At 39.6% G+C, this 13,348-nt stretch overlaps 1 protein-coding gene across 1 annotated transcript; it reads left to right on the forward strand.

Moving 5' to 3' along the window:
* The first annotated feature begins 1,789 nt into the window (after positions 1-1,789).
* AICDA (activation-induced cytidine deaminase) lies at positions 1,790-6,711 on the forward strand. Its single transcript, XM_006875489.1, has 4 exons — positions 1,790-1,975; positions 5,046-5,319; positions 6,140-6,255; positions 6,658-6,711. The coding sequence occupies exons 1-4, from the start codon at positions 1,790-1,792 to the stop codon at positions 6,709-6,711; spliced, it is 630 nt and encodes a 209-aa protein (XP_006875551.1).
* The last annotated feature ends 6,637 nt before the right edge of the window (positions 6,712-13,348 follow it).

Consider the following 13,348-nt stretch of genomic DNA (forward strand, 5'->3'; position numbering starts at 1 on the left):
GGTGGGTTTGAACTCCTCACCTTGCAATTAGCAGTCCAGTGATTATCCCACAATGCCATACTAGGATCCCAAAGAATGTAATCAATGTCCCAAGTTTGTACATGTAGAAACTATTGAATTGGTGTATGTTTTGCTTTGTGTATTCTTAACAACAACAAAATAAATAAAATTTAAAGAAATGAGTGATTTGAAAACTTAATGGAAAAAAGGAATGAGAAATAATGAACTTTTCCTACTAACTTTCTAAAGCCCCTTCATACTTATGGAAATACTAGAAGAAAGAACATTATCATTTTAACAGTAATTGTCATTAGCGATATAATGGGTAATATTTCAAATTTTTTAATTCTTACTTTTCTATAGTAGTTAAATTTAGCAGTCATCAAGCATTGCTCCTCCACCTGATACTCTTTGCCTAAAGAGCAAAAAGTCTAATTGGGGAGGCAGAGATGTCAGCAATCAACTGATAATAAAAGGCAAGTGATATGCTACTGCTAAGTTGAAGAGAAACTTGGTGTTAAGTGCCATTGAGTCGGTATCGACCCATAAAAACCCTGTATAGTGTTTCTGAGGAGTGACTGGTGAGCTTGAACCACCGACCTTGCGGTTCAAACTGACATTGCAGTTCAGCACATTAGCCTGCTGAGACACACCAAATTAGAGGGGCTATTTTGTGATTGGGTTGGAAATTTAGGGTGAGAAAGATTTTATTAAAGGAGTTGAAACTGAAAGTAGGCTTTGAAGGAAATGTGGTTTTGCTCAGTGGAGAAAAAGAAGAATTTCAGTCAGAGGGAATAGAAGAGGTGCAAATTCAAGAAATATTTAGGGACTTGAATTAATACATGTAGATGATTAATTAAATATGGGAAGTGAGGAAGAAGAAACATCATAGATGATTCCAAGTCAGGAGGAGAGGCAGGTTGGGTTAAGTGGGAGTTTAGGAATACTAATTCACTGTGTTGAGTCTGAGGTACACATGCAGTATTTAGGTAGAGATCAAAAGAGAAACCTTAAAATGTAATTATGGAACCAAAGAACAAGTTGATGGTTTGCAGTTTGCAAATACTATATATATTTTCACAATTTTTCTTGATTGTTACATTCAATAATCTTTTATATATTGTTTGTAGAAAATAAGTGGTTTGTAAACATTATTAGCTTTTAAGGATTTATTAACCCCTTTAAATTTATTTTCATAATGCCTCTTATTAGAAACAGTCATGATCTATACATAGGCCCTAAATTTGTGTTTAATAAAATAGGTGTTAATTTACCTCTAGTGAAATTAAGTCAACAGTTTGTTTGCATTTGATTCCAATATTTCTTCCAAAGAATTCTGTATAGGTACAACTGTTCCTTTTGATAGCTTAGAATTAGGAAGGAGATTGTATGATGTTACTGATAGAAAAACTCAGATAATTTCCACTTACGCTTTTAAATCTACTGTACAAATTGCCTGGGGTTTATTTTTTTAATCAGTAAGGTGCTTCACTGCCATCTTATGACATCTCTCAAACCTATTAAATGGATCTTGTGCTATTAAAAAGATAATAAAGATAGCTGTAGGAGGAGCCTGTTCTACAAGCTAGGGTTTGGAGTTCTTGCTGAATAGTTGTCAACGTGTCTTAAATATAAACATAAAAGGAGTTTATAATGGTTTCTAAACTTCATAGGCTTAAGACACACAGCAAAGGAAGCAAAAACATCTTCACTGACCGCTCTGGTATGACCCAAGTAAATAGAGATTATAAAAAACACAACCTGAAAGTAAATCAGAAATGACTAGAGAATGAGCTATGCTTTCTGTATTTCTTCTCTAACCCACAGCCTCCTGCTGAAGCAGAAGAAGTTTCTTTACCATTTCAAAAATGTCCGATGGGCCAAGGGTCGGCATGAGACTTATCTGTGCTATGTGGTGAAGCGGCGGGATAGTGCCACATCCTTTTCATTGGACTTTGGTCACCTTCGCAACAAGGTATCAACTGAAATTTATTTCCCAGGCAGATAAAAGCTAAATTGCATAAGCTTTTAGAGGAGGGGTGGAGAACCTCTTTTTCTGCCAAGGACCATTTGGATATTTATAACATCATTTGTGGGCCATACAAAATCATAATCTTAAAAATTAGCCTGCTCTATTTGGCCAAATATTTAATTAACTCACCCCTAATGTGATGGCTGGAGTCCTGGTGTGGCGCTGTGGGTTGATGCGTCAGACAGCAAAGCTGAACTGCAAGGTTGGCGGTTCAAGCTCACCAGCTGTTCCTTGGAAACCCTACACAGGGTTGCTATGGGTCGGAGCTGACTCGGTGGCACTTAACAACAACAATATGATGGCTGGAACTGCGGTTGCTTTGGCAGGGTTACACAGGCCTTATACAGCACTAGGGCTGGATGTTCCCCACCCCTGTTTTAGAGTCACTTGATGGTATTACTTTTGGCCTATTTTACAGCTATGTCTCTAATTAGGTTTCCCAAGACCCCAACTTCTCCTCTATTTTTTTTAATGTTCATGCAAATATATCAGACATGTCTCAAGTAATGTCATTTAATGTCCCCACCAATTATATTGGGCATGGGGCTACATGGTTGAAAGACCAAGGACCAGAAAAAGTCTGCTGATATGAGAAGAGACAGTCTTGCCCAAAGAACTGTATATTGAGCGTTTCAGATTCTGAATTATAACCTATTACCTTTCCTATTGGAGTCCTGGTGTAGCACTGTGGGTTAATGTGCCAAACAGCAAATCCCTTTGAACTGCAAAGTCGGTGATTCAAGCTCACCAGCTGCTCCTTGGAAACCCTATACAGGGTTGCTATGGGTCAGAATTGACTCTACAGCACTTAACAACAACAACCTTCCCTATTAAGCCCCATCATCATGAGTATGGTCTGTGAGTTCTGTGTGACCATTGCAATGAATTATCGATTGCAGCAGAAAAGTAGAGAGCATGTGAATTTGGGGGAGTATTATCAGCTCATTTGAGCCAAATTTTAAATGCGAAAAACAAATTGTATCATTAGAAATTTTGAATATCAAAGAAGAAGAATATAAGGGGAAATTTTTAACTCACAATTCTGGTTTCCAGATGATTTAATGAGAAGAAGATTTAGTTTGCCTAAATTATTTGAGTGGTGGAGCTGGGAAATGGAGCAAAGGTTTTCAGATTCCAAGACAAATGACTTCACTCTCCTTTAACACCAGGTGAACTTGCTATATTTCACTATTGGTTGTTACTACAATTACAAAGCTCATGTTTTGAGCACACACATTATTTAATTAGTCTTAGGTCATGGAGTAAGCACTTGACAACTTGTCAAAAAGTTGGCAGTTATAATCCACAAAGAGGTGCCTTGGAAGAAGGTGCCTGGCTGGTTTACTTCTGAAAAGACACAGCCTTAAAAACCCTCTGGGGAGTCAGTGACATAGCCACAGAGGACTAGGTGGAGAGTGAAGCATCCAGCTGATAAGAAGAGAGGGCATATGCATAAGAACACCCACACTTGCAGATAATACCCACTTGACCTGGTTTCAATGACTGGATGATCAGAGCGCAACTAGAAGAAGAAAGAAGAGGGAAAAAAGTAATCTGATACAATTTGATAAACTTGATCTACACCTATGGATGCAGTAGCTCAAAAAAAAGGAACAAATCTTTATAGCAAGGATCATTCCCACCCCCTCCATACAAAGAGTAGATAGGGATGCGCAACTTGGACATTGGCTATCCAAAATGGGGGGGGGGGGCGTGTTTACAAAGGCAAGAAGTGACTGGCTTACAATCTTTCAAGAGGGAGCCTAGATCCAGAGGGTGTGAAGGAAGGTAGAATCTCCACTGAGTAGTATCCAATCTGTCTGGGCAGGGCTGATGAAAGGAGATGGGGATAGGTCTCTTGTGGTACAATAGTGAATAATTGTTATCAGGACTGATTGTGAAGGTTGGAAATGTAAAGGTAGATGTTTTGTAGCAAAAGGAGGGGAGTGATTGACTTTGCAGTCCAGGAGCAGAGGTCCTTGGGATCATCAAGGGAGAAGAACGGAGTGCGGGACCCTACCCAGAGAAACAGTGTTGCCAGAGATGGAGGCAGAAATGATGATGTGGAGAGATGGAGTGGCTGGGAACTCTAGACCCAGAGAGGGAGAGGGGCTGTGTGTTGACAGCCTGGGGACAACCCTTTGGTTGGTTGATGATGCATGGAGGGGATTGTAACCATGGCAATGAAACAATATAAGATAGGATGAATGTAAAGCTAATGTTCTCCCATGTAAGCTATCAAATAATTCACAGTAAAACATTGAAAAAAACAAAACACAACCCTCTGGGGCCGTTCTACTCTGCACACATGGGCATAGCAACTAACAGCAGTTCATGGCAGTGCCTGTTACCTATCTTCCAACATCCACCTGTCTGCTCCCCCTAATTTATTGTTCCTCTTCCTGTACTCCCAGCCTTCCCCCCAAGTTGTCCTAGTCCTGCCTCAAAATGCACTGCCATCTAGTGGATTCTGACTCACTGCCATCCTCTATACAGTTTCCCAGGCTGTCAATCTTTATGAGAGCAGAAAGCCTCATTCTTCTTCACCAGAGAACTTGGTCTGTTTGAACCGCTGACCACTAGGGTACACAGGTGTACCATTTCCACTATATCAACAGGCACTTCCAAGTTAATTTCCTTCATCTCAAAAATGCAAAGAGTATCTTCTTAAACATGAATTAGTCTCTACTGAGACTGTGTGTGACACGGATTATGTTCCCCAAACAACTCATTTTCATCCTCCCTATCCCATACATACCGACTCGATGGCACTTAACAACAACAACAATCCCATACAAACAGTCCAGAGTCAATAGTACAAAATGCCCAGAGTCTCTGCTCACACCGCTTTGGTTTGGCTCATCACTTGGACACGTTGCTGAACTTGAGAACAGTAACTGCAAACACCCCAAAAGAACACTGTGGCAGGGAAATGATAATATAAAATATAAAGTCACCCGAACTGTAATGAACAACAATGAACGTCCAGCTGCGTCTTGTGCCCTCTTTCCAGTCCGGTTGCCATGTGGAATTGCTATTCCTCCGCTACATATCAGATTGGGACCTGGACCCTGGCCGATGCTACCGTGTCACCTGGTTCACCTCCTGGAGCCCCTGCTACGACTGTGCCAGGCATGTGGCAGACTTCCTGAGAGGATACCCAAACCTCACTCTACGGATCTTCACAGCGCGTCTCTATTTCTGCGACAAGAATCGCAAGGCAGAGCCTGAGGGGCTGCGACGACTGCACCGCGCTGGGGTCCAAATAGCCATTATGACCTTCAAAGGTACTAAGGAACATCTTTCTCTGCTACTATTCTTAGCTGCTATTTGGGATTGCAATTTAGGCTGACAAAAGTCACTAAGGAAATTCAGGGGGACAAATTACAGCAGAGATCACGAACAACTACCCAATAATCAAGGTATTCATGGGTTTATTTACTAATCTGAAGTGAGCGTGTCACCTGGGTTTTACAACCTTTGACGTGGTGAAATTATTCACTTAAGTTTAGTAAGTGACCACAATAGGCCCGTGCCTAGCTTGCTTAATGCAAACCAAATGCATATGGTGCTTTCTGGTTAATCCACCCCTGATTCTAATTCTTCTCTGAAACCAACATTATTGCTTAGACTTGAAGGAAAAGCTGATGGTCCAGAGACAAGGCCCTAGGGAAGTGAGAATTAAAAGGAGACCCAGGTTTTCCTCCCCATGTCTTTGAGTTTTGAGAGCTAAACTATCTTTCTGGAGTCCCTAGGTGTTTGCGAACAGTTAAAGGGCTGCACTACTAATAACTGAAAGGCGTCCTGGTGAGGTGCTATCTGATAAGTATGGTACTTACTGCTAACTGCAAGGTTGAAACCCTTCAACTGCTCCTAGGTAACCCTATACAGAGTCACTATTACTCTGAGCCAATGAGTTGGCACTGAACTACAAGGAACTGAAAGGTTGGAAGTTTCAATGGCAATCTACTTCCCAAAAGTCAGCCACTGAAAACCCTATGGAGTACAGGTTTACTTTGACACACATGGGTTGCCATGAGTTGAAATCAACTTAACAACAACCAATGAGCTATCTTCAAACTTTCTTTTTTTGTTTTTATTTTAAAGATTATTTTTATTGCTGGAATACCTTTGTGGAAAATCATGAAAGGACTTTCAAGGCCTGGGAGGGACTGCATGAAAATTCGGTTCGACTATCCAGACAACTTCGACGGATTCTCTTGGTAAGGGCTTTCCTTGCTTCACATTTTTGTTCTCTCTCCATAGACTTTTTCTGGATGGAGTTTCTTATACTTTTGTTTACAACTCTCTCTGTAATTTTTCTTCTATTTTATAATGTCATAAAAATTCTTTTCTTTTCTTTTTTTTTTTTTTAACTACACAAATGTTTTTGTTTCTTAATCCTCACCCCTCTGCTAAGATTCTTTTCTGGGTCCTCTCCCTGAGCCCCATCCCTCTTTCATTGTCTCACATGTCTTTTTCTGATAGTCTTTCCTCAGGATTGGTTTCCTCTTGGTCAGAATTCCTTCTTGGCCTCCTCCTGTCTCCTCTCTACTCTCTCCCAATTTACTTACTTCACAAATCTTACAAAACCATCCACTCAACTTACTTCTATTTCTCTACAGCCCCTATATGAAGTTGATGACTTACGAGATGCATTCCGTACTTTGGGACTTTGATACTTGCCTCAGAAGATCACATGAAACAAAATATCGCTGCTGAAGATACTCAATGAAAGAACAATCCTTCAGGTCTTCTGTTTTTTTTTTTTTTTTTGTCTTCAACTCTCAATTTCTTTGAATTTAGAGGGAAAATATTCATGTATATGTCTTTCCATAAAAACATGTCTTGAAAACAGAGAAGGAACAAACTCAGGACCACGGAGTTAATGCTGAAACTGGCTTCGTTTTTAATGCAAGTTTGACCCCTACTGGAAAATGACAGAACTGTAAAGCCTGAGAACATCTTAAAGTGTCAATGCCTTTTAAAAAGGGTGAAAGCAGAAGGTAGATCTTAAAATCAAGGTCAAATGTTATTGTAATTAATATATTTTATTATGTGACCCATTTGAGTTTTTAGTGGTATTTCCTCTGGAGTTCAGTGTCAAAGAAGAAACCATTCCATAAGGACATGTTGTATAATGTTTTCTAATGAAAGAGTCTGGGCAAAGTTAATCCCAAATGCTTCCAAAGCATTGATAGCCAACCTTATGCTATATAATAATACTTGCCCAAGGCATGTCTTGATGTTTATACCGGAGCTTAGAACAGATTAATTCCAGCTTGACCTCTTGATGGGAATTTGCATTTCAACCCCAGGCATAGTGAATCAGAAGCTACATCTTAATAAGATTTTCAGGTGATTCTTATGGCTTGTACATAGTGGATTTTTGTTTTGTTTTGGGTAAGGGATAGGTATGGTCACCTTTAGGCTATTTTAATAAAGGATCTAAAAATAGATGAGGACTGTGAAGAACTCTAACAGTGAACTGATGCCTCTCTAGTAACAAATACTCTGGAAACATCCTTTTAAAGATATCCATAGTTTAGAAAAACAGCCATAATTGTAAACTTCACACAAAATAACTACTGAATGCTTGAGAAGAGGTTGGGGGAGAGAAAGGTCTCTTCTTTCTGGTGGATCTTTTGACCTCAGCAATTCCAATCAGATCAAGGTTTCCTACCTTGTGTGTGTGTATGTGTGTGAGAGGTTCTCCCAAAGATATGTTCATTGTGACCCAAAAATGAGATGACTATTTGGGAGGGGAGGATGAAAGAGTATTGCAAAGGAGTAGTATTTTTTTCAGAAAAACCTAGGGAGCTAAGTTGGCATAGAATAGTAGTCCCTACTAGACTGTTTAACCTAAAGTTTGGTGGTTCAAATCAACCAGTCACTCCTTGGGAACTATACAGGGTTGCCAGGAATCAGAACCAACTCACAGTACTTAACAACAACAATTTAGTTCCTAATAACTATCCCTGACTATAAGGAAGAAATTCAGAATAATTGGTGTGGTGCTGCAGATTAATGTGCTGGACTGCAAGGTCAGTTTGAATTTCAAGGTCAATGGTTCAAACTCATCAGCTGCTCCTCAGAAACCCTATACAGGCTCCCTATAGATTGGAACCAACTCGATGGCACATAACAACAGTGCAGTTTTTTGGAGTCCTGGTGTGGTGCTGTAGAATAAGCACTGGACCTCAAGGTCATTAGAATAGCAAGGTTCAAACATACCAGCCGCTCCTCGAAAGCCCTATACAAGATCACTGTGAATCAGAGCCAACTCCACCACAGCACTTAACAACAACAACAACAACAACAGTATAGTTATTGGAATCCTGGCATGACACTGGACTGCAAGATTGGCAGTTCAAATTCGCTAGCCACTCCTCGGAAACCCTATGAGCTGGAAAAGGAGCCCTGGTGGTGGAGTGGATTACATGTTGTGCTGTTAACCGCAAGTCAGCAGTTCAAATCCATGGGAGAAAGATGAGGCTTTCTGCTCCCTTAAAGATTTACAACCTCAGAAATCCTATAGAGGATCCATATGTGTCAGAGCGGACTCAACAGCATTTAACAATGGTGCAGTTGTTACCTAGAAACCCTTGCAATGCAGTTGAACAGATTCACAATGAAAAGTTGAATGCATAACTATATTGTTTTAATCTTATTGTACATAAATTTTTGAATGAGTAAAATATTTAAAATCCTTATAGCGTATATTCATTCATATTTTGTACTATATGTAATTTTTGTTACCATCATTTCCTTCTCTGATCTATTGAAATGGATTCCTAGTAATATCTAACATATTTCTATCATTAGCAATGATTCTGATTCAAATAAAATGTGTAATCATAATTATCACTTCATTATAACGACATTATAAAAATATCACTCTAAAGCCATTCTCTTTTATTTTTCATAAATTTTTCCTACAGCAAATTTGATTCAAACTCACTTTCAATAAATTGTACAGTGTTCTAGGAGAGAAAAAAGACTCCAAGTCAAACATTACATAAAGGCTCCTAAGTTAATTAAACAGGACAAAGACAAATCATCCATTTGTGAGGACATAATGGTATCCAAAGTATCCACAAACATATGGCTAATTATAGACAACAGAAAACAAAGGACATAGTCACAAAATCATGATTGGTGGCAGGTCAGTTCTTCATTTGTTTTAGGTAGGACTACAGAAATGGGAAACGATCATGAATGGGGTATGTAAACAACTGCAGATTAGAAAAGTATATAGGATTGGTCCTGGGACTGTTTGACTACCATACTACTTGATGGCCAAGGCCCTGGCCATATCTAATATGCATCTCTTCAATCATTAAGGGCATGCCCAGGCTAGTTCCTCGAGGTCAAGACTGCCCTTCCTTGGACTGGCCTGGAAGATTTAATCTACCATCAAACACACTCTGTCTGAGAGCAAAGCTTTTCACATTATTGATTAATGGTCAGAATAAATTAAAATGGAGGCTGAATTAATGTCAAAACTCAAAATGGAGTTAGGGACCTTGCTGTAAACTGCAGCCTACCACACAAACCAAGTGCTTTAGAACTTAAGCTCTAATATAACAACAAATTCAAGAAGCTTTGGAGAAGTATCATTTATTGACTAAAATCATTTACAAAGTGATTCATAAAAAGATACTGTTAGATGAGAGAAAAGAGATCCCATCTTTAAGTATATATATAAATATTATAGTCTTTATTAAGTCTTAGGAGTAAAAAATCGACAAACATAGATCATCCAGGTGAGATAAATCATTGAAATGATGTCATGATGAGTTTCCAAAGTTCTACCTCCATGTGGTACCCTTTTTTAGGGCACAAAGAACAAAGGAATCTCCTCCCTCACCATGATTGATGTGGTATATACACATGATGGGCCTACTGCAGCAGGGAAAGGACTATTACAGATAGGAAAGTTTACAGACTGTCTCTAAGACTTTTGGGGTAGGACAGTACCAAGTGACCACCAAGCAGTGTGCCCAGGAAAGTTCCTGCTGGAGCCAGCAAGAGAAAGTGGTCCCAAACCCACTTTTAAAATATACTCTGCTTCTAATTTTGGCAATTCAGTCGTCGGAGGTGCATGAAGTACTCAAGAAAAACTGACATCTGAGCACTTAAATGGAGGTACAAGATATTATTAAGCTTTGCCTGTGAGAGTCATTCACAGGCAAAAAGCCTTCAGATTTTATGATTTATAGCAAGAGTAAAAAGTCATTATTACTTGGGAATCAAGCAAACTTAAAACTTAAGTCTTGGTTCTAGGTGGCACTGGGGAAGACATCAAACCTCACTGAAACCTCAATTTCTCATCTATAAAATGGATATGATAATGTTAACCTTGCCTATATTTTTGATAAAGCTTAAATTAGAAGACAATACAAAACTGATACTGTTTATTAAATGACACTACCAACCTCTTAAGGAGCTCTGGTAGCGTAGTGGTTACGAATTGGGCTGCAAACCTTAAGGTCAGCGGTTCGAAACTACCAGCCGCCCACGGGAGAAAGATGAGGCTTTCTACTTCCGTAAAGATTTACACCCTCGGAAACCCTGTACAGGGTAACTATGGGTCAGAACCGACTCGACGGCACTTAACAACAACAACAACCAACCTCTTGGTTGCAAGACAGAAACCTAGAACTCACCCCTGACATAATTCTCTGCTTCCATGTCCAATTATGTAGACTTTGTGTTCAAATGAACCCTTGAATTTATTTACTTTTCTCTATCTTCTCTACTGGAGTCCTGGTGTGGCACTGTGGATTAATGTGCTAGAAAGCAAAGTTAGTTTAAACAGCAGGGTGGCAGTTCAAGTTCACCAGCCACTCCTCGGAAACCCTATACAAGGTCACTATGGGTTAGAACTGACTTGTCAGTATTTGACAACAACAACAAAGAAGGATAGCATGGGTATGTCTTTGAGCATCTGAAACAATGTCCTCCTAGATGTAGTAATCTGTGTCAATAAACATAAAGCTATAGATATAGATATGATCCCTGAGTCAACATTCCATAGTAATGGAAACAGTCCATTACAAGGTGAGCTAAATGACCTATGAAAAACTTTTTGAGGGTTGGATAATCTGTAGGAAAACAACCAGAACTCAACCAGTGAAACAGAACCAGCAGTAGATATACGTTAAGAAATTAGCTTACATAGCTATGTTGTTAAGTGCCGTCAAGTCGATTCCGACCCATAGCGAATCTGTATAGGGTTTCTGAGGAGCAGCTGGTGAGCTTGAACACAGCTATGGGACTGGCAAAATACAAGAGCAACAAAACCTGCTTCTCTCAAGGCAATTTCAATTTATAGAGACCCTATAACAGGTTTCTGAGACTGTAAATCTTTATGGGAACAAACAGCGTTATCTTTCTCCAGTGTAGCTTCTTGTAAATTTGAACCTCAGACCTTGCAGTTCAATGCCTAACCCACAACACCCTCTAACCTGCCAAGGTAAGGTGGAAATTTGTAGGGCAGGCTGTTGAGAAAGAGGAGGCAGGAATTCTCAACCTTGGAACTGAAGTTGCAGTTGAAGGGAAGACTCAATTCTTTTCTTTAAGTCTTCCAGCTAATGGAATCAGGCCCACCCAAATTACCTAGGATAATCTCCCTTCCATAAAGTCAATTGACTTGAGACTTAATCACAGCTACAGAATACTTCCACAGTAACACCTAGATTAATGTTTGATGAATAACTAAGAACTATAAACCTAGTCACATTGATATATAAAATTGGCCATCATGAAGAGTTAAATTTTTTGAGCTCAAACTATATGCTTGCTACTACTGGTTGCTTTATATACTTAACCCCACACAATCATTACCATATAAAAACTAGGCTTCGTTTTGCCAAGGTCTCACAGCTGGTAAATAATAGTTGAATTTAAATTTAAATACATCTGGCTCTGAAGGTTGTGCTTCTGTTAGTATAATTCATTTCATTTCAGAAAAAGACCAACTCAATTTATGAAGGAAAAGGGTTTAATTTTATAGCTACATGTAAACTATATTTGAAAAGGGAAATAGTTCTAGTGACTGTTTACTTTTTGATCTCTTTTAAAGGAGCCACATACTTTCTGCCTCTCTTACAGTGATGTGCCCTTGAGTTGGTTCCAACTCATAGCAACACTGTTAGAGGGTTTCCAAGGCTGTAAATCTTTACAAGAGCAGAACACTTCATCCTTCTATTGTGGAGTGGATGGTAGATTCAAACTGTTGACTTCTATGTTAGTAGCCTACTTGTAACCCACTACACACCAGGGCTCCATAGTGTCTTCTTTTCTCTTCAAAGTTTCTATATGCTCACCTCTTTTAGTAGCTGACTTCCTCTGCAGGCTCAGTTTCTGCTCTATAATACTTGAACTTGCATATAACACATTTGGCTGCCTGTATCTTCACTTTCCGTTTTTGATTCTTAATCCTTATGGGTAATTAACAATTTTTTTTCAAATTCCCAGAGAGGAATAATTATATTGTTCCAATCATCTTTTTGGCAAGTATACTGGTGACACAGTGGATTAAGTGTTGAGCTGATGATTGAAAGGTTGATAGTTTGAACCCACCAGCTGCTCCATGGGAGAAAGATGAGGCCATTGGCATACATAAAGATTTACAGACTCGGAAACCTTTTAGAGCAGTGTTACTCTGTCCTATACGGTCATTGGAGTCCTAGTGTGGTGTTATAGGTTAAGCACTCTGCTGCTAACCCCAAGGTCAATGACTTAAACCAACCAATCGCTCCTTAGAAACCCTATCCAGGGTCACTAAGAGTTGGAACTGACTCGAAGGCACTTAACGACAACAACGTCTTCTTGTCACCTAAGGAGCTCTGGTAGCGTAGTGGTTACGAATTGGGCTGCAAACCTTAAGGTCAGCAGTTCAAAACTACCAGCTGCTCCTCAGGAGAAAGATGAGGCTTTCTGCTCCTGTAAAGATTTACAGCCTCGGAAACCCTGTACAGGGTCACTATGGGTTGAAACAGACTTGATGGCACATAGCAACAACTATAATAGACGTTAAACAAAGAGCCCTAGTGGTGCAATGGTTAAGAACTCAGCTACTAACTGAACAGCTGGCTGTTAGAATCCACCCAGAGGCTCTGTGGAAGACACACCTAGTGATCTAGTCCTATACAAATTGTTGTTGCTACACTGTATACAGTTTCTGAGGCTTTCTAAATCTTTGTGGGAACAGAAAACCTCATCTTTCTGCAGATGAACAGCTGGTGGTACAAATTGTGGGCCTTGTGGTTTGCAGTCCAGTGCTTATCGCACCGCAATCTTCCTAAAAGA

This window comes from Chrysochloris asiatica, unplaced genomic scaffold (genome assembly GCF_000296735.1).
Source record: "Chrysochloris asiatica unplaced genomic scaffold, ChrAsi1.0 scaffold00328, whole genome shotgun sequence".
NCBI lineage: Eukaryota > Metazoa > Chordata > Mammalia > Afrosoricida > Chrysochloridae > Chrysochloris > Chrysochloris asiatica.

Coding starts and splice junctions, on each gene's coding strand:
- AICDA (XM_006875489.1), top strand. CDS start 1,790: ATGAGCTATGCTTTCTGTATTTCTTCTCTAACCCACAGCCTCCTGCTG. Junction 5,320..6,139: donor AGCCATTATGACCTTCAAAG/GTACTAAGGAAC, acceptor TTTATTTTAAAG/ATTATTTTTATTGCTGGAAT. Junction 6,256..6,657: donor AACTTCGACGGATTCTCTTG/GTAAGGGCTTTC, acceptor ATTTCTCTACAG/CCCCTATATGAAGTTGATGA.